Genomic DNA, 23,767 nt, shown 5'->3' on the forward strand with positions numbered 1-23,767 from the left:
CAACAGGTCCCAGGGCCGCGGGATGCAGGGGTGCAACCAGAGCGGGCAGGGGTCACCTGCCTGCCCTGGGCTGAGGGCCGGGGGTCACCAGAGGGGGTACCCGGGGTGGGGGCGGCAGAATGAGCAAGGTGGGGCCAGGGACGGCGCCCCACTCACAGCATTTGGAGATGCCGTTTGTGGGAGACGGTTTCTCACCGGAGCCGGAGCTCTCACAAAGCCGCCGACTCGCCGGGGCTCGGCTCCCCGCAGACCCCGCCGCCCCGGGCCGCCCCCCGCCGCGGCAGACAAAGGAGGGACGGCACTTATTTATCCGCCTCCTTCCCAGGACCGGCTGGTGGGCTGCGGAGGTGCGGCGAGCCACCGGAGGGCTGGCACGGCACGGCGGGGCAGCGCCTTCACCCCGCAACAAAGGGCCGGAGCCCGAGGTGAGCGGCGGGGGCGGCGCCGGGGCTCGAACCTGCGGCCCGGGGCGGTGGGCGTGGCCGGGGGCGGGTCTATGCAAACGACGCCCCCCGCGGCGGGCCCGCAACGGGGCCCAGTGGGGGCCGGGCCCCGCCCGGTGCCCGCCCCGCCCCGCCCGGCGCTCACGGGCCGGGGCCGCGGCGGCAGTCGCGGCCGAGAGATGGCGGGGGGCCGCGGGACCCCGGCGCGGCGCTGAGCCCCGCCGCCCTCCTCACCGGGACCCCCGCGGAGGTAAGAGCGGCGGCGGGCGGCGGAGCGGGTGCCCGGCGCGGGGGGCGCCCCGGGAAAACTTTCCGCCGCTCGGAACTCGCGCGTGTGGGTCCCCCCCGCCGCAACTTGCCGGTGAAGTGGGCAGGTGGGGCGGGGGCTGGTGCCGGCGGTGCGGTGCTGGGACCCCAGCCCCGAGCTGGCGGCGGCACCGGGTGCTTTGGAGACCCCCGCTCCCCGCCTCGCAGCGGGGCTGTACCGAGGTGGGGGGATCCTGTCGGTCCCCCTGCTCCCGGGAGCCGCGGCTGGGCAGGCGCACCCCGGTCCCGCTCGGGGCGGGGGGACTGTCGCAGGGGACGGGGGCTTGCAGGGGGCTCCCGGGGCATGGGGTTGCGGCAGGGCTCGGCGGCGATCGAGTGCCCGGGGAGGGGGTGCCGGGGGACACACACACGCCGGAGAACGCCCGGCACCCTGGAGCAGGCTGCCGGAGCCCGCCCCGGTGGGACGCCGAACCCCGATGAGACGCCGAGCCCCGGCAGGACCCCGCGTCCCGGCGGGCTGGGGGTGCGCGGAGAACGCCCGGGCGGGGGGCGCAGGGGACAGCCGGCGCTCCCTGGGGACAGGCCAGGCGTACCAGAGCGCAAAGTTGTGCAAAGTTATTTCCCGGGTGCGCGGGGCCGCGGTGGACATTTAGCGTTATTATATTATGTTATGTTATTTTTTTCCCCCTATTTTCCCCCCCTTCCCACTGATGGCATCGCGCGCCGTGGCCGGAGGTGGGCCAGGCTCCCCTCCCACTGCCTATCCTGCCTCTATTGCTTTTCCCTCCCAAAATGTTTCCTGCTCTCTCCCGAGGCCACGGGGAGCAGGCGTGCAGGCACCCCTACCCCTGAGTCCCCCCGGGGTACTCCCGAGGCATCCCCTCAGCCCTCTTTGGGGGTTCGATCCCCAAAAGGAGCCCCTGTTCCAGACGAGAAAACCTTTCCCTAATTGCTTGGGCTCGGCGGCGCTGGGTTGACCAGCCCGGGGAAAGGGGGATGAAGCCGAGCGGGATTTTGATCTTCCTGCGGCAGCACAAGCAATGGCCAAACTTTAATTGCTAAAAAACCCCTCCAAGCCCAGACAGCCCGGGGGCTGGAGGGCAGGAATGTGGCCGCTCTCCCCTGGAGTTCTCAGTTTCCCCGGAGTGCAGATGACCCTGGAAATGGAGATTTCCTGGCCAAGGTGCACTCCAGCGGCCCGTTTCCCTTTTTGCTTCCTTGGAATTTGCCTTTCCCAGCCGGGTCTGGGTGCCCCCCACTCACCGCCGGCCCTTTCCCCTCTCCTCGCCCTGCGCTTGCTTCGTTCCCCTCCTCTCCCTCTTTTCCTTTGTTTGCCATCTCGCTCCCTGTCTCTGACGCGTACGCCGCTCCATCCAAATGCAATAGTAGGATTTGCCAGAATTATTTCCTAAAGCTGCCGGGGAGAGGGGGGAGGTTTGGATGGAGGGGGGTTATTTAACTGCAACCAACTGGAGTTTTGGCTGGTGGAGGAATTGGGGGTGCAGGCTGTCCCGGCCTGGCGCTGATGGGAAGGGCAGAGCCTGGGAATGGGTGGGAGAAGGGGGAAGGCAGCCTGAAAAGGGATTGAACACCAGTACAATGGAACAGAGCTGGGTGTGCTTAGGGGCAAGGAGCAAACTGAAATATTTACTGACCCCAAAGGCAAGAAGGAGAAAAAAACCCGCAGCCCCAGGGAGCAGCGGTGCCACCACACTCGGGGTCTTGCCCTGCGGCTGGTGACATTGCTGCTGCCCTTGCCCTGCTCGGGGCTGGGGCTGGTGGTGTGGGTGCTGTGCACTGCAGGAGAGGCCAGCCAGACCACCCGGGTGGGGTGCGGGATTGCCCGCCTTGCAGCTCAGCATCAATTTCCGGGGTGCCCCAAAGGATTCCCGGCCATCTGTCCAGCTCCTTGGGTGTGCCTGTGCCCTGTGGGGCTGTGTGGTGGCAGCTGGCAGAGCCCCGGAGGGCATGCCTTCATGAGGGTGTCACGCTGGGGACCCCAATTCCCACAGAACTGACCCCCTTTGGCCGGGCTGGCTGGACACTCCCCGCATGCCTGAGCCCAGCCGGGTACCGTGGCACAGTGCGTCCCACCCAGGCACGCCGCTCCCTGGGGACATGAGGGGCTTCCCACCGCGGGCCTCCTCCCAAATCCTGCCTGAAGCACTCTGGAGACCCCCAGGAGGTGCTGCCTCGGGAGAGGGGCCTGAGCCAGAGGACGGTGCGTCCAGGAGGGGCAGTGGGGTGCGCGGGGGGCACTGTGCACTGTGCTGTGCCGGGGTGCGTGTGTGGCTTGCTGGAGGCAGCTTGGCGGACTCCGCTCAGTGCCGGAGCCCCAGGGAGTCCAGCTGCCTGGCACACAGGCAGGGCTTTTTTTTTTTTTCCCCTCTTCTTTTTCTTCCTCTTTTATTTATGAAAAAAAAAAATCCCTTTTTTTTTTTTTTTTTTGTACGTTCTTGGAATAATGAAGTCCAGATTTCCTTCATGTTGGAAAGATTTGATCCCAGCTCTGCTTGCTGTGGCTTTGCTGGGGGCTGGGAGGAGAGGTGGGGAGGCGAGGGTTGGCAGTGGGACCCCTCTGGGTGCTGGGGCAGGGGGAGCAAGCCCAGAGGGGGGCTGGGGATGCTGCAGCTGAGGGGAGGTGTGAGGAGGGATGGAGGGATGCTCCTCACCTGGCCAAGGCTCGCCGTCTGGGGTGGAGGAGGGTGCTGCAGCAGCTCTGCCACGCTTGCCTCGCCCTGTGTGCTTGGCTGGGCACCCAAGGAGGTGAGGCTGTGGCCCCCCGATTCGTGCCCCCTGCCCCCCAGTCTGCAGAGCGGAGTTCAGCCTCCCGGGGCTGGCTTCCAGTCCTCCCCAGAGGATGCTGCATGCCAGCGGGTGATGGAGAGCAGGATGTGGGGTTTGTACCCCTTGGGGGGGTGGCGGGTGCAGCGAACTGACATCCCTCCCACGTGTGCCCTCCTTGGCAGGCTCGGCTCCCCCAGACTCCCCTCGATCTCGGCGCCAAGGCGCGTGCCCACCATGCCCGTGGTCGGTGTCCTCCTCTGGGCCACCCTGCTGACTCTGGGCTGGCGGGCTGCCCATCCCAAGGACCACAGCTTCGCTACCCCCAGGGTCCAGCTCTCCTTCAAAGGTAAGAGTCTGGTTGTTGGAGTGGGAGCAGGGTGGGACCCCAAGATGGAGGAAACCACGGGCACCCCAGTTCAGGCTCCTCCTCCTCCTCCTCGCTCGGGGGGCATCAGCAATCGGCACCCTCAGAAATCCCCATGGGAATCCATATTCAGGTGTGGCTGAGCTCCCAGTCTGCACCAGCACACGCAGTCTTGAGGGGCTGGTAGCCTGCTTAGTCCCCCCAGTATGCTTCCTGTTGTGGGTGGGTGGCTCCCTCCATCTGGCAGAGCTGGGTGCTGAGGTGCGGGAAGCCCCTCCGGCAGCACCCCGATTCCAGACAGCAGCTTGACGCCGCCCCGACCCCCCCAGCTGGTATTAACGCCTGGGAGCTGGCAGGGAGCCGGGAGAGGCAGGAGGGGAGGGTGCTGGGTGGGGGGAAGGGGCTTAACCCTTTCGTACCGGGGCTGTTTAGCCCACCCAGCCACTCTAGGAGCTGTGGGGGGACCCCTGGGTCAGCTTTGGGGTGCCCATAGGTGGAGGGGTTTGTCCTGAGCTCCTGTTTTGAGGCTGCTGAGCGGGGCAGGCTGGGGCTGATGAGGCGGGTCCAAGGGCTGCAAACCTGGAGGAGCGGAACGGAAATTGTCCCTGCTGGGTGCTTGCCTGCTTGGTTGTGTGTCAGGAGGTGACAGACACGAGGAGTCTCATGTCTGCCTCCCCTTGGGGTCCGTGGGAGAGCTGGGGCTGTGCTGCCTGTGCTGTCCCACCGTGGCTTTGCCCTCTGGTCGCCTACTGAACCTGCAAGCCCACGGACGTGGGGGCAGAACTGATGGTGAGCACAGCAGAGGCAGGCAGGAGGGGCTGGGGGGCTGACAGCAAACGCAGTAGAGAAGCAGCAGCAGCCACGGGTGTTACAGGCTGGTCTTGACAGAAAAAATGGCTGGTATGAAGAGTCTGGGGACAAGTCCAGGCTGGAAAGCAGTGAGCAAGTTCCTCCCCAGAGGCAGGCGCCACTTTCCTCTCCAAACAGCGTTTTTGGAGGGTTTTGGGGGCTGCTGGGGCACTTCAGCTGCTGTATGGATTCTTCCCCACCCTGGCTTAAAGCACCTTTTCCTCACAGCTGTGGGGAGCTGAGGCTCCAGTAAGGTCCCACCTGGACCCGCTGCCCACGGCTATGGTGTGCACTAGGAGTGAGATTAATTCCGGATAGGCATGGTTAAGCTTGCTGTGCCACAGGTTCGGGGCTGGTTTGGGGTTGGTTTTTTTTGGCCCCAGCTGGTTGGGGCAATGGTTCCTGGCTGTGCTCAGGATCTCCAGTTGTCCTCCCTCCTGCTTGAGGTGGTGTGGAGGGGTTCCCCCTGCCCTCGCTGCCTAGAGAGGGGATTTGCAGTGGGAGGAGGGCTGATTTGCACTGGCACATGGAGAAGAAATGCCAGTGGTGTGCTGGATCCAAGCACATCGGGATAGGGAGGGTTGCCACTCACCTCTTTCCTGCGTGCACTCTGACAAGGGTGGCAGTGGTGGAGAATTTTCCCGGGGTCTTCCTCGAGGGCCAGCTGGGGGCCACACACCAAACTGCTGGTGAGCAGCTTCCTGAGCTGATAATCTGCCCACAGCCTCCCTGAAGCCATAGGACCATGAGTGACAGTGACAGTGGCACTTCATGGATGGTCCAGCCCCTTCTCTTGCCTGGACAGGCAGGGGTAATACCCAAAAGCCCAGCCCCAAATCCCCCAGTGCAGCTGCAGACAGTGGGGTTGAGTGTGATCTGTCTGGGCTGGGGGACACTGGTGTGATGAGTTGGGCTGGGCTCTGCTGTCAGGGATGGCTGTGGTGCCACAGGGGACCAGGTGGCCGTTTCTGCAGCCACAGCTGCTGGGGTTGGGGTGCGGGTCTCCACCACAGCATCTTTCTGGCTAAAGCATCCCGGTGCCAGGGTGGGATCGAGGTGGCCTTGTGGCCAGGGTGCTGGGGAAGGAACCACCATGTCCCCAAGTGTGTCCCCCGGCGCCTTGCCTGGCCAGGCCTGGAGCCCTGCCAGCTGTGGGAGCGTCTCTGGGTTTGTTTGCCTTTGCTCGTTATCGCGCGCCAGAGGTTTGTCGCAGCTCCCCGGGGCCTGCGTCATCCTCTATGGAGCCCCGGCGTCTCTGAGTGCATTAAAAAAAATATATCCATAAAATACTGAAGTGATAGGAAAGGGGTGGGAACTGAGCTGTGCCCTGGTGCAGGGTGATGGGCCGGCCAGGGTCAGTCCTCCCCCCATCCCGTCACCCCTGTGGTCTCTTTACGTCTGTCCTCCTCTCAAGGCTTTCCTGTCCGTGTGTCGGCAGGAGGAAGGTGACCAGCATGGAAAGAACAGTGCTGGGAGCGGCTCCGGCACAGCTCCCTTTTGCCAACAGCTCTTCCCAGATCCCAGCCCAGTGCCGGCCAGAAATAGGGTGGATATTTTTAATCATCTCCGTGCTAACAATTCACTCGTTCCCCACACTGCTGTACACATCCTGCAGCCCCCTCTCCTCTGGGCCTTCCTCCGGGCCGGGGGCTCGGGCACCAGAGAGGCTGGCCCATTCCCCACGAGGATGCAGGAGGTGATGATGATGATGATGATGATAGTGATTCATCCCTCCGTGTCCTGCTCCCCGTCCAGCGTGGGAAAAGCATGCGGGAAGGAAGGGTGGGCTCTCGCCCCGCATCACGGCGGGAAGCCCTCGAGGTCAGGGCTCTCCATGGGGCTTCCAAACGAGAGCTGCTCCCCACAGTGAGGGGAACAGCCGTGCTGGCACCTCTCGGAAAAGCTGTGGCTGAGGTCCAGCCGGGGGCAGCCCTGGCAGGGAGGGGCTGGGTGAGAGGCAGGGCAGTTCCTGCAGGGGAAAAAAATTACTTTAAAAAGAATGAATCAAGCGTGGAGTCTCCTCTGGGCTCCACTGCCAGCCCCCTGCATGGCCTGCCCCTGCCTGCCTTGTGCCTCAGTTTCCCTTCCCACCCCGCTGGCATCTCTGCTGGTGGCCAGGGGATATCAGCACACTTGATCCGGGCCAGGGGGTGGCAGATGGCTGGAGAGGAGCCTGGACAGGGGACCATGTCCCGGGGGCCGCCCAGGCGCCCTCCTAAGCTGCTGCAGCTGTGGGCACTGCTTGGTGACAGCAGGATGGGATAAACACAGGGGGGTACAAGGGGTGCAAGCAGGGCCAAGGGCTTAGGGGCAGCAAGTGCTGGGAGCGTGCTGGGAGCACTGGCACTGTTGGTCCCCACCCTGGCATGAGTGCCCCATGCTGCTCCTCAGACCCTGTAAAGGTCAGGGGGATGCCATAGTCCCCTTTCCCGTGCGCTGGGGGCGGGGACATGGGGCTGAACCCTGTGACCCCTAAGAGGATTTCCTTGGCTGGGACAGTGGGGGGCTGCGGCAGGGCCCCTCCACCCGCTGGGACCGGCTGCTGCTGGGGCTGAGCTCCCTGGCTCCGGCTGCGAAGCTCTATAATCTCCTTAAACCCTCCCCCCCCAAAAAAACCCTGTGCGATTTCAGCCCCCCCAAGTCTATATTTAATAAGCTAGTTATCACTCAAATTAACAATGCTTCTTATGGAACAGCATGGCCCTTCCCGGGGTCCTGGCACGGGTGTTCTCCCCACTCCAGTGCCGCTTGGGCACAGAGCAAAGGGCCTGGAGCAGCCGCAGTTTCCACCCGGCACCGAGCCTTCCCCTCAGGGCTGCGGAAGGAAATAATGTCCAAAAATCAAACAAAAAAGCCCAAAGAGCAGTGGGTTGGGGCACCGCAGCTCAGCACTCTGCTTTTGGGGCGATTAAAGTCCTTCTTTCTGAAGCCACGCTCGTTCCTGAAGGGGATTTCATGTTGCTGGAGTATCCCCTGACCCAGCCAAGAGCCTGGTCACCACTGCGGAGTGATGCTCGGTGGGAACAGGGTCCCCCCTGCCAGCGCTGCTGGATGTTGGGGCACATCCACTCATCAGCGCTTGGGGCGGGCTGGCCGGGGGATGAATCAGCGGTTTCCGCTGAAAAAATGTGGGTTTTCTGTTTTTTTTTTTTTTTTGGCTTGCGCCCAACCGGCCGGGCTGCGATGGCTGCGGGGAGCACCCGGCCGGCACTTCTTTCATCCCGAGGGATTTGACCCGGGCGGCTGCAGCACCTGTCCCCTGCCGGCACGGGGCGATGCTCCAGGGGGGCTGGAGATGATCGGGGGTGGAAGGCAGCAAGCGGGAACAGGAGTCATTTCATCTCCCAAGCCCCTGCAAGGCAGCTTCGGTTTCCTCCCACCTGTGAATCGGTTAAATGGGAAAAGAGCTTGGCTGGGGGCCACGGAAACTCTCTTATTACATGTAATTAGCTTAATTACATCATAAATAACCCATCAAGGGGTAGCGGAGTGACGCTCAAACAAATAAGCAATTCTGCTTTCATCGGACGACCCACCCAGCTCTTTGATCAGCCCCAATAACAACAAATGCTTTAACCACGAGAGGGGACGCATCCAGCCCCCTATCCCTCTCCCGGCATTGCTCCCCATCCTGCCCCTCTGACGCGTACCCAAAAAGCTGCATCTCAAATTTCAAGTAGGGGAAAAAATGAGTAGGGAACATAATCAGAATTTGGGGCACGCTTCTAAATTTGTGGGATAAAACGCTGCAGGATGGAGATGGGATTTATCCCTGCTGTGCCAGGCTCCCTTGGGATCAGTGCTGGGCTTCTCCATCGGCATTTAAAGTGAATTCATTCTCCCCCATGCAAAGAAAGGGCTCCCGAAAGGCGCTGGCTCCGCCAGCCGGGGGGGGGGCGGGGGGGGCGGGAGTGCGGTTATTGAATATAAACACGCCGTGTAATTTACATGCTAATTATGTTGAATGCGCTACAAGCCCATAATTAGAATCTAATTAGGTGAGAGCGCCTGTAATTGGTTTTGGGGAATGCAGTGATGGTGCACCTGGGGAGGTGACCCGCTCGGGTCGTAATGGCATTAACTCTTCGTGCTGGTGCCCTGGTGATGTTTGGGGGTGTCGGGAGGATTTGGGGGGCTGGGGTGGAGTGAGGAGTCCCTCGGGGTGCTCGGTTTATCGAGAACCCCCGAAATCTCTCTCTGGCTTTGGAGATTAGCACTGGTCTCCGTGCCAGTGGGTGTTAAGTAGGGACCACTCACCCCTGCCCGATGGGGGCCAGTGGTGACAGCCAGCAAAGGTGGCACTGTGGACAGCTGCCGAAGTTGCGAATGCAGCCCGAAATTGGCATTGCAGGGGGAATTTGGCTTTGCAGAGCGTGCAGTCGGGCGGGGGTGCCGTGGGTAGAGCAGGGCATCGCGCCTTGTTGTCAGCCCTGGGGCTCCTGGCCGCCGGCATCACTCGAGGGCGCGGGGTAATTACAGCTCAACGCCCAAGGACACAAAACGATTGCGGGCAGGAGAGTCCCAGGGGGCTCGGTGGGGGCTCCGCGGAATGCTGTGAGGCGACGGTCCCCAGGGAGGCCACCCTGGCTGTGATGCCGAGCGGCTCCTGGCTCCGGTGCTCGGCAATTAAAATAGGATTAGGCTCCCGGCCAGCCGGGGAAGCTTTGCCGGTGCCGGGATTGGCAATGGCGATGCCGTGGGGAATATGCTCGTTGGGGCGCATCGGCTAATGAGCCGGCTTCTCCAGCCCGGCCGGGGCCCCTGCCCCGCTCCATCCCCAGAGACACCCCATGGCTGCTGGGGGAGGGTTTGGGGGCACGGTGACACTGGGGGATTAGGCAGTGCGATGGAGGTTTGGGAGGTCAGAGGTTGTGGCAGGGTCTTGCCCGCCCCGCCATCCTCTTTGGAGAGGGCGTTACGGGGCAGCGGGTCCGTCACCGCCCTGCTTTGGGAGTGCCCCCTCTGATCGCTGGGCCGTGGGGGGCTGAATGGAGCCCCCGGCAGGGGGCCAAGGCCCTTTGTGCTACTGGTCCTGTCCCCTGCCAAGCCCTGGAGACGCCCATCCTAGTGGATGTGGGATATTTGGGGCTGTCACTGACATGGAACCCTCCACCACCAGTGTCCTGGAGCTCCAGGATTCCGGGGCTGTTGGTGCTGGCATCCCCAGGCTGGGCAGGGATGGCAGATGAGGGATTGTCCTGGCATGGGGGCTCCTGTCCAGTTGAAGTGCCATCCCTTTCTCTGCCTGCTCCAGGTGTCTCTGTCCTGGGTGGGAAGCCTGGACACGCGACTCCATCATTGGCAGCCGGGGACGAGCTCTTCTGCTGTGCCTGTGCCACCCACTGCCAGAGCCACCCTGCCCTCTCCTGGCTCCCGAGCTCGGTCCCCACCGACACCAGCATGGCACTGAGGGAAGCACCAGCGCACACACGGTGTGGGGCACACACCCGCACACACGGGGTGTGGGCCCGTGGGGCAGCGTCAGGACATGGGACAGGCAGGGACCAGACCCAGTGTGCCACGGCGCAGGCGGGGATTGCTGCAGGACAGGCTGGGACGCCATGGGTGGCATGTGAGCCAGCACCAGCAACAGGGAGCATCTGGAGCCCAGATGGGCCAGGCAGGAGGAGGAGCCTGCTGTGGGTGGGTGGGTGAGTGGCCCCCCGGCCCCCCATCCGTGGCACTGTTCCAGTGCACCTCTGCCATGGCCCCCTGCCTGCAGCCCAAACTCCAGCCCTCCCACATGCCCACCGTGCTCGTCCCATCCGTCCAGCCCTGGCAGAGGGGCAGGCCCCAGGCCGGGGGCGGTTCCTGTCCCCACAGCCCGCTCCCACGGTTCTGTGTGTGAGCACTGGCCTCACTGCCATGGCCCAGCGGGTCCAGCAGCTGTGCTGGTGCCCCACTGCGGGACTGGGGAGACCACTGCCAGCCGGGGAACAGAGGGGGTGCCCTGGATGGGGAAGGGACCCTGGTGGCACCTGTGGGACATTCCAGTGCCTCGTGCGGCCGGGAGGTCAAGGAGATCTGCAGGCACTTGGCTTCCCGTTGGGAATGGCAGCTGGCTGCTGGAGCCCTGCCAGTGCTGCCTGGAAGCTGGTGTGATGCTTCCTGACACTGACCTGCGGGACCCTGCTCCGCCCCTCCCCGGGAAGGGGGGTCCCCAGAGCTGCTCCCAGTGCCTGCACAGGGCACCCCTCTGCAGGGAGGGACAAACTCCACAGGGTGAGGGTGCTCTTTGTATCAGTGTATCATGGGCGTGGCATCCCATGGCTGTTGGTGGCATCCAAAGAGGATGGCAACTCTGGAGAGTATGGCATCTGGGGCAGATGGCATCCCATGAGGGTGACATCCAATGGCTGAGGGTGGCATCTGATGGTTGGTTGTGGCATCCAAAGAGGGTGACACCTTTTCAAAGAGTGGCATCTCCAAAGGAGTTGGCTTCAGAGGCACATGGCATCACGTGGAGGTGGCATCCAATGGCTGTTGGTGGCACCTTAAGAGAGCAGCACCTTCAAAAGGAAGCATATGGGGAAGATGACGTCCCATGGGGGTGGCATCCAGGGCAGATGTCATCCCATGGAGGTGGCATCTGATATTTGGGGGCGGAATGCAAAGAGGGTGACACCTCCAAGGGGAGTGGCACCTCCAAAGAGTGGCATCTCCAAAGAGGTGGTGGCCTCCAGGGAAGATTATATCCTGCTGGGGCGGGGTGCTCTGTTTTACTCCTGCCCTGGCCCCTGCCGCGTGGTTGTTGGCACCGGCCCACATCATCTGCAGCACTTCTGCCTTCCATCTGGCTGCCTCATTGCACTTGTGAATATTCATGACCCTCATTATCCTCTTTCACTCCTTGCTCCCACACTTAGGCTAAAAATAACTTTCCAAGGGGGATGGGGTGTGGGGGGCGGGAGGCTCATCCCCTCCCCTGGAGCTGGTTCCTTGGGGTCCCAGCTCCCCCATCCTAGGAGCCAGAGGTTTGGCTGGAACATGGGGTCACAGTGTAGGAGAGGGATGATGCTGGAGATTCTGGGAGCTGTGCTCTCTGGGCTGGGGTGGCAGAGAGCCCCTGCTTCCTGCCCCATCTCAGTGGCAACCTCCACTCCCTGCTGGATCTCCTGAGCCCAGGTCCTGATGATTTCTCTCCTGCCCACTCTTGGTTGTCCCAACTGGCCACGAGCATCTCTGTCATTGTCCCATGTCCTGCATAGAGGTGGCAGTATCATGGTGCTCATGGAGTGGAAAGTGGGGCACCAAGGGACTGGAAGGCAGTGAGCACCTCTTCTCATGGGGTGTCCTCCAGCTGGGCCCCGTCTTCCCTCAGGGATGACCCTGAAGACAGGAAGTCCCTGGGGTACTGACCCTTTCACCTTTCCCCTTGTAGAGCTGAAGGCAACAGGCACAGCACACTTCTTCAACTTCCTCCTCAACTCCAGTGACTACCGCATCCTGCTGAAGGACGAAGACCACGACCGCATGTATGTGGGCAGCAAGGACTACGTCCTCTCGCTGGACCTCCACGACATCAACCGCGAGCCCCTCATCGTAAGCTGCCAGCACGGGGCAGGGGGGAGCGGGTGGAAGGGGGTAATTGGGCACTTTGGGGGCCTTTTGGATGCCAGGGCGAGAGCTCCATGGGCATAACTGGTGCTGGTGGGGCAGTGGTGGGGCCACGTGGGAGTCCTGCTCTGCCCTGGGTTGGTGTTTCCACAGATCCATTGGCCTGCGTCCCAGCAGAGGATCGAGGAGTGCATCCTGTCAGGCAAGAACAGCAATGTGAGTAGCTACCATGAACCCCTTTCTGGCAGTGGAGTGGGGCTGGTGGCTGGCACTGGAGGGGGATTCATGTCCCCGTGTCCTACCCTGGAAAAGCCCTCCCCCAGCATGAACAGACATGTCAAGATGGGGTGGCACTCCAGGGTGTCGCAGTGTCCTGTCACCTATTCTGTTCCAGCCAGGCAGGTCCTGGAGAGCTTCCCGTGCAAGTAGGAGGCCAAGCTCCCCATGCTGCTTCCTCTTACCAGCCAGGGCTGGGCCCTCCAGCTTGCCAGCTTGTGGCCCATGCCAACCCCTGATCTGGGCTGTCCAATGACCCACTCCATCCCATGCCCACACCAACATGGCCTAACCACAATCTACAGCCCCCGTGCTTGGGTTGACACGTTCTCCTCTGCTTCCCAGGGGGAGTGCGGCAACTTCATCCGCCTGATCCAGCCCTGGAACCGGACACACCTCTATGTGTGTGGCACTGGCGCCTACAACCCCATCTGTGCCTTTGTCAACCGCGGGCGCAAAGCCCAGGTGAGGGGCGGGAGGGACGGGGGTTCTGAGTGGTGCCTGGCACCGTGGTGCTGGCACAGCCAGCCGGGGACTGCGGTGGGGTGGGTGCTTGGCTCAGCTCTGCTCTGCTGGGTGGTGGGAGGGGTTGGGGGGCTGAGGGTTGGGGCAAGGGCAGGCTGGGGGTGACCATGGCTAATGGTGTTGTGCTGCTGAGCGGGGCCAAGCCATCTCCACAGACCAAGCACTTCTCCTTATGCTGGAACTTGGCTGTACTCCGATGGCAGCTTCCACACAACGTGCCCTCCCACCCTGCTGGCTGCAGCCACTGCTGGATCTCCGCTGGGACAAGGGACCTGTCAACCCAGCTTCCCACTGCCAGGCTGCTGAGCCCCTCACTGTGGATTCCAAGGATGCCTGGCACCATGCCAGCAGCGGTGCTGCACAGGGAGAACCCTGCAGAGATTGTGGCAGCACGTGTGGCTGTGTCAGGAACAGCTCCGGATGGATGTCACCCAGTGCCAAGGACCACAACATGCAGTGAGAGGGTGGCATCAAAGCTGCATGCCACCCGGCAGGATGTGTGGCAGACAGAGAAGCATTTTCAAGACAGCCCTGGGAGGGAGCCAGTCTCTGCAAGTAGCAGCATGAGTATCCCAGGGGTCCCAAGCCCTGTGAGGTGTCTGTCCCCTCCACACTGGGGTGACAGGTCCCAGGCTGTGTCTTCTCCTGAGGTTGGAGAGGGAGTTACCAGCTCAAACGGAGGATCACGTCGCTGGATATAAAGGACAGGTGTCTGCCTCAGAGCCCCCAAGCCTGGCACGGGCACTGAGAGAGGTGGATGCTACTCAGACCAGTCCAAATTTGGATTGGACTGGGACTGGAGATCAGCAACATATGAGGAGGACCAAGGGTGTTAGTGCATTTGAGGACAGCACTAGCTGTCCAGCAGAGCCAGTGGCAGTGTGGAAGCGTTCCAGTGACCCCATGGTGCTGATACCTTTGATGCTGAGGCATTGTTCATCAGCACAGGAGGAACAAGGTGGCAGGTGCCGTTTTGAGCCCCCAGGTATGAGCCCTGCCTGGCTGGCTGTGGGCAGCCATCTCTCCACTCTCTCTACCCCATGCTAGGGCACCCCAGGTCTGTGGGAGAGAGCAGAATCCATCCTGGAGAAGCTCCTGCTGGAGGCCAGCCCAGCCTGGAGCATCAAGGAACCCAGGGGGACAGCAGTGCTGCTGCTCAATGGGCATCCATCACCCCAGCTCTTGGGGTCCCCTACTCACCCCTGCCCTGGGGGTCCTTCCCCTGCCGGCGCTAACTCTCTGCCCTGCTCCTTTTCCCCAGGGGTTTCCGCCGAGCCAGCCGGGAGGCCGGGAAAGCAGATCCACCGACAGCCCCCTCAGCCCGAGACCAGCACAGAGCAAGGTGGGAACCGGTGTGGGAGCCCGCCGCAGCCGTGCCCACCTCTTCCCAGGGGCACGCCAGAGCCGCGGGCTCCTTCGTCCCACTGGCATGCTTCCGACCCCTGGGCCGGGCGCCCCGTGCCGTGGGCATCCCCGCCATCCCCTTCCCTCTCAGCACAGCATCTCCCGGCCACCGGCCTGGCGTCGGCTTTCCTTCTCTCACTAACTCTTTCCTCCTGGTCCATGTAGGATCCCCCCCGTGGGGGACACTGTCAGGGATGGTGGCTTTCCACCCACCGCTGACTTTGCCTGACTCCAGACTTGCTGTGTCCCTTGGAAGTGACACAAGGAAGTGACCATGTGTCAGCAGAGCCACAGGGCTTGGGATGATTCAGGGGAGGATGCCAAAGTGATGTGCAAGAAGGTGTTTGGGTAGGGCCCACAGAAACATTACTGAGCAGCTGTTTCGCCTTGCCCCAAGAGGGACTTGTGTCATCCTGGCAGGCAAGTGCCCTCAGGGAGGTGACAGCATCCCCAGCTTCTGGGAACACCCCAGTGTGCAGCAGATGCAGTGTGCACCCTGACAGTGTCACCCCCGAGCCTCTCCCCTCCGGACTAACATGGGTCAGTGCATGGGCTGGGGAGCATGGGGGACATGGGCACCCCGGTGCAGCCTGGGGCTCCCCCAGCCCCTCAGGTGGTTGGGGGCAAAGGGTGATGCTTGGCAGTGAGCATCTCTTCAGCTGCGGGCAGCTCCTGCTGCCAATTTCCCAGTGCCAGCTGGGAAAACACTCTTGCCATTTTAGCCCCCTCAGGTCACCCCTGTTCCTCTCTCCCTGCTGGGGAGAGGGTGTGTGTCCTAGCAGGAGCTCCCTGGGGGCTGCCAGCATGTGCTTCCCAGCAGCTCCGGTGCATTTCAAGGTGCATTAGCCGATCATCAGTGCCAGCACCACAATGGCTTCCATGTTGCCTGACCAGGAGGGTGAGATGGTGCAGCCAGTGCCAGGGCTATGCTGGAGAGAGAGAGGTTGTCCATGTGAGGCGTTTGCCCACCTCAGGAGCAGGGCCAGCATTGGGCAGAGGCATTTGTGATGGTGATGGTGGCACAGACAGCGCAGCGATGCAGATAGTGAAACGTGGCTGTGCCCGTCTCTGGGCCCACATGCTCCAGGAGGAGCTGGTGTGAACAAACTCTCCAGTGTGAGATGCCTGTGGTGAGATCCCAGCCCCTCATCCCCTTCTGTTCTTCCCAGAGCCAGTCCTCTGGCAGGACCCTCCTGGCCTTTCAATGGGGCATGGCTGTCACCATGTCCATCACTCATGTGTCAAAGCCAGGGCACAGGGCCAGGGGGCATCTGCCTGATTTGGTTGCTCAAGGTTCCCCCCATGCCCAGGCTCCCCATGGATGCTCCTGTGCTGCTGCTTTGTCTCAGCTGAGGTTGGTCCCTCTGCCAGGGTGAGGGGTGATCTGGCTGGGCCAGCCTGTCCCTGTGTGCCCCTAGCCAGCACAGGCAGAGGGTTTTGAGTGTGTCTCCAGAGGCAGTGTGGGTCTCACTCCTGGCTGGGAATGTGTGGTGGTGCCAGGGATGGCCATAGGGAAGGCAGAAATGACAGTGGGAAGGCATCCCATGGAGCAGACACAGCATCTCACCGTGTGAAGAAAAGCACTGGAAAATGGCCCCTGGCGAGAGAAGTACAGTGGGTCCAGCAGCCGAGCTGTGCCGAGCTGTGCCGCAGGCCAAACCCTGCCTGCTGAAGCTGCTGGACTGTGTGACCTTGCTGGGCAAGCGGCGATCTGCAGCACAGCCAGCTGGAGTGAAGAGGCAGTCAGAGGGGGATGTTGTCCCAAACCTGGGAGATGGATGCCCCACTTCAGCCTGGTGGCTCAGCCAAGTCTCCAAGTGGTGGAGGGCATGGAGAAGCACCCAGCATTTTTGGAGGAGTCACTCACAGGAGCTTCAGCTTCTCAGGAGACCTGCAGACCCCTTGTGTGGTCCATCCGCATCTGTCCTCGCTGCTGTGCGCCATCCTGGAGCAGGCTGCCTCTCCTGGTGGGCTTTGGGAGCTGTCACATGAATGGAGGGGTGAAGGTCTAACCAGCTGCTCTATTTGCTTCCTTCTCCAGGATTACATCTTCTACCTGGAGCCAGACAAGCTGGAGTCAGGCAAGGGGAAGTGTTCCTACGACCCCAAAGTAGACACCGTCTCTGCATTAATAAGTGAGTCCTGTGGCTCCCTGGTGCCAGGGCTTCCTGTGCTGGGCAGAGGGAATATGCAGGTGGGATGGAGCAGCTGCTCCCACCAGGAGCAGGGTTCCTGCTCTGCTACCCTTACCTGCTCCAGCTGGCCAGGCACCTGGCTCAGCTGAGGTGGGGATTGTGGTAACAGAGCAGTGCCATCCTCCAGAACCCTCTGGAATGGTCACAGGCAGTGGGTCTGGGTTACCTGGTGGCTACCGGCCAGGTCTGGGGCTGGCAATTGAAGAAGGTGGGTGGGTGGGATGAGGTGGGGATTCCTGGCGAACACTCTGCTCTCTGCAGATGAAGAGCTTTATGCTGGCGTCTACATCGACTTCATGGGCACGGACGCAGCCATCTTCCGCACCATGGGCAAGCAGACGGCCATGAGGACAGACCAGTACAACTCCCGCTGGCTCAACGGTGAGTTCAGGTGTCACTGGCCCAGGTGCCCTGGGGATCCCTTGACTCCAGCCCTAGAGATGAGACCTGGCATGTGGTCCTGCATCCTTGTGCCAGGACAGAGACGGCAGCCAGCCTGGGCAGGTGGGTGGGTGAGTGGGTGGGTGGACGGATGGAGGGATGGACAGAAGTATTGGTGGATGATGGATGAAGGGATGATTGGTGATGGATGGATGGATGGATGGATGGATGAGTGGAAGAATTGATGATGGATGGATGGATCATGGATGGATGGATGGATGGATGGATGGATGGATTGATGATGGATGGATGAATTGATGATGGATGGATGGATGGATAGATGGATGGATGGATGGATGGATGGATGTGCACACACAAAAGCAGGGATAGCTGTGTGGGGCAGTGACAGACATGCCTGGAGCTTTGCTGGGTGGTGGGAACAGACAGCTGGTGAGAGATGGGGCTGGCTCTGCTGGTGTCTGTGCATGGGATTCTGCAGCGCTGAGATGTCAACCGTGTTGCCTGCAGTCGGTGACCCCAAACGTTCGTCCTGCCCCCCTCGGAGCACCCTGCCTATGGGGCAGCAGCTGAGTAAACAGAGCAGAGCAGATGGGATGATCCTGCCGGGCTGGGGAGCCAGCGGGGTGGTAACCCGAAGAGGGGGAGCTGTCAGCGCAGGCTGGGCACCGGCTGATGGATGGCAGGGAGAAGCTTCCTGAGAAGCTTCCATGCTGTGTGCTTCCTTCCTGGGGGGAAGACTGGTTCCTACCACCTTGCTCATAGAGCTGATGTATCCCTTCAACCTGTGGACCTCAAGGATGCTCCCAGGGACCTCAGGGATGCTTCAAGCCTCTCCTGGTGCACTAGGGATCAGAAGAGACAGCCAGTTCCTCAGATGCAGCTCTTGCCCTGTGACCACAGCATTGCTTTTCCAGGAGTGGGGTGATGCTGCAGCAGAGGGGGGCTCAGCATCCTGCTGTGAATGGGTGCACAGCAGCCATGGAGCAGGGGTGCCGCTGGGCTGATGGTGCCGTGCTGTGCTGTGCCATTCCAGACCCAGCCTTCGTCCGTGCCCAGCTCATCCCTGACAGCAGCGAGAGGAATGATGACAAGCTCTACTTCTTCTTCCGAGAGAAGTCGGCTGATGCCCCACTGAGTCCTGGGGTCTATTCGCGCATCGGGCGCATCTGCCTGGTGGGTGTGGCAGAGGACAGGCAGGGAAGCAGGCAGGGGGACAGGCAGGGCTGAGCACAGGAGTCTCACTGTTGCAGAATGACGACGGGGGCCACTGCTGCCTTGTGAACAAGTGGAGCACCTTCCTGAAGGCCCGGCTCGTCTGCTCTGTGCCGGGACCCGACGGAATTGAAACGCACTTTGACGAGCTCCGTGAGTGTGCGAGGAGAGGGATGGGAGCCTTCTCTACCCCTGCAGGCTTGGGGGGCACCCTGGGCAGAGCTGGGGACCCCCTTGCTGCCCCCTGCCTCTTGCTCTTCCATGGGTAACTGCTCTCCCTGTACCCCCGGTGTCCCTGCCCACCTTCCCTATGGTGACACCTCCATCTTTCTGTCCCAAGAGGACGTCTTCATCCAGCAGACTCAGGACACCAAGAACCCTGTTATCTACGCTGTGTTCTCTGCTTCGGGGTGAGTGCTGACCCACCTGGCACGGTGCAGCAGAGGAGGGGGTCCCAGCTGGGTGGGTGTCCTGGCAGTGCCATGACAAAGGTTGGCAGCAGGTCCTTCCCCCCAGGTCGGTCTTCAAGGGCTCTGCTGTGTGTGTCTACTCGATGGCTGACATCCGCATGGTCTTCAACGGGCCCTTTGCCCACAAGGAGGGACCCAACTACCAGTGGATGCCCTACACAGGGAAAATGCCCTACCCCCGTCCGGGCACTGTAAGTAACCCCCAGGCACCACAGGGAGGGGAGCCAGAGCCTGCCAGGCAGCCGGCACCCTCAGAGCTGTGCTCGGGTACTGACTCACCGAGCACTGGTGACGTTTGTGCCGCAGTGCCCCGGGGGGACCTTCACCCCATCCATGAAGTCGACCAAGGACTACCCTGACGAAGTGATCAACTTCATGCGCGCGCACCCGCTGATGTACCACGCCGTGTACCCCACGCACCGCCAGCCGCTGGTGGTCCGCACCAACGTCAACTACCGCTTCACCACCGTGGCCGTGGACCAGGTGGACGCGGCAGACGGGCGCTATGAGGTGCTTTTCCTGGGCACAGGTACCCACGCCGCGCACCGCGGGGAATGCAGCATGCTCCGGCGCGGCCCCGGAGGGCGCGGGCACCACCAGGGCTGGCCAGAGCACGGTGCCCTCCACCGCTAGAGTGGGGTCAGGGGCTGAGACTGCCCCGCCCCGAGATCCCCGCCCCTCCTCAAGAGTCCAGACTGTTCTTTCCCTGTCCCGATGCCGTCCCACAGACGCTACTGTCCTGCCTGGTCCTTCCCTTAGCTCAGCTCCTATCCCTGAAGCTGCCAGTCCAGCATGATACTTCCCATCCTAGGGGTTCTACCATCCAGCCTCATCCTTTCCTGACCCATCCAATTTGCTTCCTATTTCCCATGCTAACCCGTCATCATCCAGCCCTGTGCCTTTCCTGCCCAGTTGCCCATTCTATAGGCACTGACATCCGGCCCTGTCCTTCCCAGACCTCAGTGCCCATCCTGGGGGCACTATCATCCAGGCCAGTGCTTCCTCTACTCTTAATGGGCACCTCAGAGCCCCCATGATCCATCCTGGTCCTTGTCTTGCCCTGTTGCCTGTCCCCATGCTGCCCTGGGTGGTGGCAGTCTCTAGGCACAGGGAGTGACCTGAGCTGGCACACTGCACCCCTGAGCTGGCACACAGCTACCTGCCACAGCAGGAGAGAGATGGGGATGGGCTTCGGGGATCCCTCCTCCCCGCAGCCTCAGCAGGGACCCCCTTCCCAGGCAGGGAGGGCACGGTGCCCAGGGGTAGCGCTGAGCACCTGGGCACTATGATGTCTTGCAGATCGGGGCACCGTGCAGAAGGTCATCGTGCTCCCCCGGGATGACATGGAGACAGAGGAGCTCATGCTGGAGGAGATTGAAGTGTTCAAGGTAAGGGCTGGCATGTCCTCTACTCTGCTGAGTGTTCTTGACCCAGCCAACCAGCCCCTTGGGACACCAGCCAGCCCCTTGAGACATCAGCCAGTCCCTTGGGACAACAGCCACCTCTTGGCCAGCTCTGGAGGGACTCCAGGCGTTGGTCCTCCTGCCTGCTGCCCACTCACGTCTTCCCCTGCCTGCTCCGCCTGCTCCAGCTGCCTGTGGGGGGTTTGGGGTGCTCACTCCAGGACTGTAGTGTCAGTCCAAGCAGTCACCCCTCCATCTTCTTCATTCCTCCCCTCATCTAGGTGCCAGCACCCATCAAGACGATGACCATCTCCTCCAAGAGGGTGAGTCAGAGCCCATGGCAGGGGGCTGGGTGGGGAGATCCCATCACAGGCCCAGCTGTGGCATTGCCCAGCTTCATCACAGCACCTTCCAGAACAGGAGGCACATGGAGGCCCTAGTGCAGTGGGGATGAGGTAGCATCTCACCCTGTCCTCTTTGTCCCCAACAGCAACAGCTGTATGTGTCCTCGGCCGTAGGCGTGACCCACCTGGCCCTGCACCGCTGTGACGTGTACGGGGAAGCCTGTGCCGACTGCTGCCTGGCCCGGGATCCGTACTGCGCCTGGGATGGCAGCGCCTGCACCCGCTACTCCGCCTCCTCCAAGAGGTACAGGGCAGGCTGGGGAGAGGGTCAGGGAGTGACCCCCCAGCCCCAGGCTCCCCCTCTCACCTCCCACTTCCCCACAGGCGGAGCCGGCGGCAGGACGTCCGGCATGGCAACCCCATCCGGCAGTGCCGTGGCTACAACTCCAATGGTGAGTGGGGTCTGGGGCAAGGCCCTGCAGCGTGGGGCAGCTGGGAGGGGAGGCTGAGGGCACCCGCCGGGAAGTGGGGACATGGGGATTCTCTGGTGGGTTGATGGTTTTGTGAGTGGGTGTATGGGAAGATACACAGATGAATGGGTGGATGAGTGGATAGATTGGAGAGGAAGATGAACATAGATGAGTGGATACATTGGGGATAAGAACAAGCACAGATGAATGGATTGGTTCATGGATGGATGGGCAGATTGAACATTGAACAGTAGGATGAACATGGATGGATAGATGGATACACTGGGGATGGAATTTGGGTGGATAGATGGATGTGTTGGGGAGGAGATTGAACAGATATGGATGGATGGATGGATGGATGGATGGATGGATGGATGGATGGATGGATGGACAGACACCCACCTTTGGAGACAGGGTGGGCAGGGGAGCAGTGCAGTGGGAAGGGGGTGACCTGGCTGCCCATGGCCCCCTGCAGCCAACAAGAACACGGTGGAGGCCGTGCAGTACGGGGTGGAGGGCAGCACAGCCTTCCTGGAGTGCCAGCCCCGCTCGCCCCAGGCCAGCATCAAGTGGCTGCTGCAGAAGGACAACAGCGACCGGCGGAAAGAGGTAGGGCAGGGCAGTGCTCCGGGGGTGCCGGGGGTGCCGGGCGCCAGCCGGCTGAGCCGTGCCCCCTCTCGCCCCCAGCTGCGCGTGGAGGGCCGGGTGCTGCGCACGGAGCAGGGCTTGCTGCTGCGCGCCCTCCAGCTCAGCGACAGCGGCCTCTACTCCTGCACCGCCACCGAGAACAACTTCAAGCACACGGTGACCAAGGTGCAGCTCCGCGTCCTCAGCAGCCGCGCTGTCCACGCCGTGCTGGTGCAGGCGGAGACCCCTCCTGGCCTGCCAGGTGCCCCCACTCCCCGCTACCAGGACCTGCTGCAGCTCCTCAGCCAGCCCGAAATGGGACTCCTGGACCAGTACTGCCAGGGCTACTGGCGGCACACAGCCGCCAGCCCCCCGCAGCCGCTGGCTGGCCTCAAAGCCAAGGAGCAGCAGGACCAGAAGAAGCCTCGAAACCGCCGGAATCACCAGCCAGAGACCTATGGGCATACATGAAACCATCGTCAGGGACTTTGCTAGCACAGTGGTCTATTTTTCCCCCCTTTTAATATTAAAAATATCTATAAATAAATATATATATATATATACATCCACGCACACACACACGCAGACACGCGCGCTCCCCCCTCCCATGGGAGGTGGTATTTATTTGTAGGTTGTACATAGTCAACCTGGGGTGGTCCTACCCCCACCTCCCACCCCCAGGGAGGAGCAGGGACCCCTGGGGAGGAACAGGGACCCCCGAGGTGGCTTCAGTCACCATCACTGTCTTCCCCCCTGCCAAGGACCCCCGGATCCATGCAGGGACCACAGGTCACCACAGCCACTGTCCCCACAGCTGGGGCATGGTACCATGCTGGGGGATGGAGGTCCTGGTGTGGGAGGGGATGATGCCCTGGGGAGGGCAGGGGAGGTGAGGTGGGGAGGGGAGGCAGGGAGGGGAGGCAGCACCAGACGAGGTCTGCCCACGGCAAGCCGGGCGTGGCCATCATAGGTTTGTGCCTCAGTTTCCCCACAGGGTTATGGAGGAGCAAGCGCTTTCTGTGGGGAAGCTGCGGACCACCAGGCAAGCTGAGGAGGACGGGGCTGTGGGGTGAGGGTACATGGCTCTGTCCCCTCCCCAGGGGCTTGGCAGGGGAGAGATGGGACCTTAAGGTAGGACCGAGGTGTTCAGGCAACAGTGGGGGCTTGGCCCCAGGGTCTTTGGGTGGAGAAGGGAAGGAGAAGGGGCCATGCTGATGTGAAACCTCGAGCAGCTGCTGGTGCTCGGTGACAGTGGCACCCAGGGGTGTTTGGGGCACCCAGCCCATCAGTCGCCCCCTTGGGGCACCCCGCTGGGTGTGGGGGGTTGTAAAGAGTGTACATGGGAAACACAGGGGTGACCAGGGCTGAGTAAGTGCTCCCTGCTGCAGCCGGGGGCACTCCCAAATAAACACTGGCTTTGGGACAGAGGCGGGCGCTTGCGTGTGCTCTGTAGGGGACGGACCTGGCCCCCACCACATAATCCCCTGAGCCCTGCCAGGGCTCCCCTGGGGGAGCACTGGGCCACTGGTGCTGGGGGACAGGGCAGGGGCTGTGGGGAGGTGGCAGTAGTGGGTGGTACTGCTGGGTGTTGGGGTACACTGTGCTGGGCTGGTGGCTGGCCGCCAGCACTGGGTGTTGCTGAAGGCACTGGGAGCACTCAGAGTCTGGTACTGGGGGCACGGGAAAGTACTGGAGCACTAGGAAATGGTACTGGGAGCTGGTACGTGGTGGTACTGGAGGCATGGAGCAGGGAGAGACTTTACAGAGGGCACTGAGGGTGGTAGTGGATGACACTGAAAGCACTTTGGTTGGTATGGGCGCGGTACCAAGCTCCTCTGAGTAGTTTTCCTGGAGGCACTGGGGTCAGTGCTGAAAGGCCCTGGGGGTAGTACTGGGGACACTGGAGGTTGGTACTGGGAGCACCAGGAGAAGTACTGAGGTATTAGTATTTGGTAGTAGGAGCTGGTACTTGGTACTGGTAGCACTGGTAGGGTACTGGTAATAGTTCTATAGGGGTGGCTGGGGTTGTAGTGGGCAGTGCTGGGCTGTACCAGGGCACTCTGTTCAGTATTGGGGTATAGGAGTGGGTACTGGGCTGCTCTGGGCAGTCCTGAGAGGCACTGGTGTGAGCACTGGGGGTGCTGAGGCTGTGCTGGGGTCAGTACTGGGTGC

General features: G+C 61.9%; 1 protein-coding gene across 3 annotated transcripts; it reads left to right on the top strand.

Annotated features, from left to right (window-relative positions):
* The first annotated feature begins 568 nt into the window (after positions 1-568).
* Positions 569-22,136, top strand: SEMA3F (semaphorin 3F). Of its 3 annotated transcripts, XM_082288539.1 has the most exons (19): positions 569-693; positions 3,680-3,843; positions 12,092-12,252; positions 12,421-12,483; positions 12,889-13,008; positions 14,330-14,410; positions 16,514-16,607; positions 16,929-17,048; positions 18,103-18,242; positions 18,320-18,434; positions 18,622-18,691; positions 18,798-18,942; positions 19,058-19,280; positions 20,051-20,139; positions 20,436-20,477; positions 20,645-20,802; positions 20,883-20,950; positions 21,444-21,577; positions 21,656-22,136. In XM_082288539.1, exons 2-19 carry the CDS (start codon positions 3,732-3,734, stop codon positions 22,064-22,066), a joined length of 2,346 nt encoding a protein of 781 aa, XP_082144665.1. In that variant the 5' UTR covers positions 569-693; positions 3,680-3,731; the 3' UTR covers positions 22,067-22,136. The 3 variants fall into 3 exon arrangements, with proteins under 3 accessions (XP_082144665.1, XP_082144666.1, XP_082144667.1); XM_082288540.1 differs by lacking the exon at positions 14,330-14,410; XM_082288541.1 differs by lacking the exon at positions 3,680-3,843 and having other exon boundaries at positions 595-693.
* The last annotated feature ends 1,631 nt before the right edge of the window (positions 22,137-23,767 follow it).

The sequence above is a fragment of the Coloeus monedula genome, assembly GCF_965178545.1.
Source record: "Coloeus monedula genome assembly, chromosome: 11".
NCBI lineage: Eukaryota > Metazoa > Chordata > Aves > Passeriformes > Corvidae > Coloeus > Coloeus monedula.

What these genes read in the sequence shown, in the direction of transcription:
- SEMA3F (XM_082288539.1), top strand. Translation starts at nt 3,732, where the DNA reads ATGCCCGTGGTCGGTGTCCTCCTCTGGGCCACCCTGCTGACTCTGGGC. An exon ending in CGAGACCAGCACAGAGCAAG is followed by an intron (nt 14,411 to 16,513) that starts GTGGGAACCGGT and finishes TTCCTTCTCCAG; the next exon opens with GATTACATCTTCTACCTGGA. An exon ending in ACAGCGACCGGCGGAAAGAG is followed by an intron (nt 21,578 to 21,655) that starts GTAGGGCAGGGC and finishes TCTCGCCCCCAG; the next exon opens with CTGCGCGTGGAGGGCCGGGT.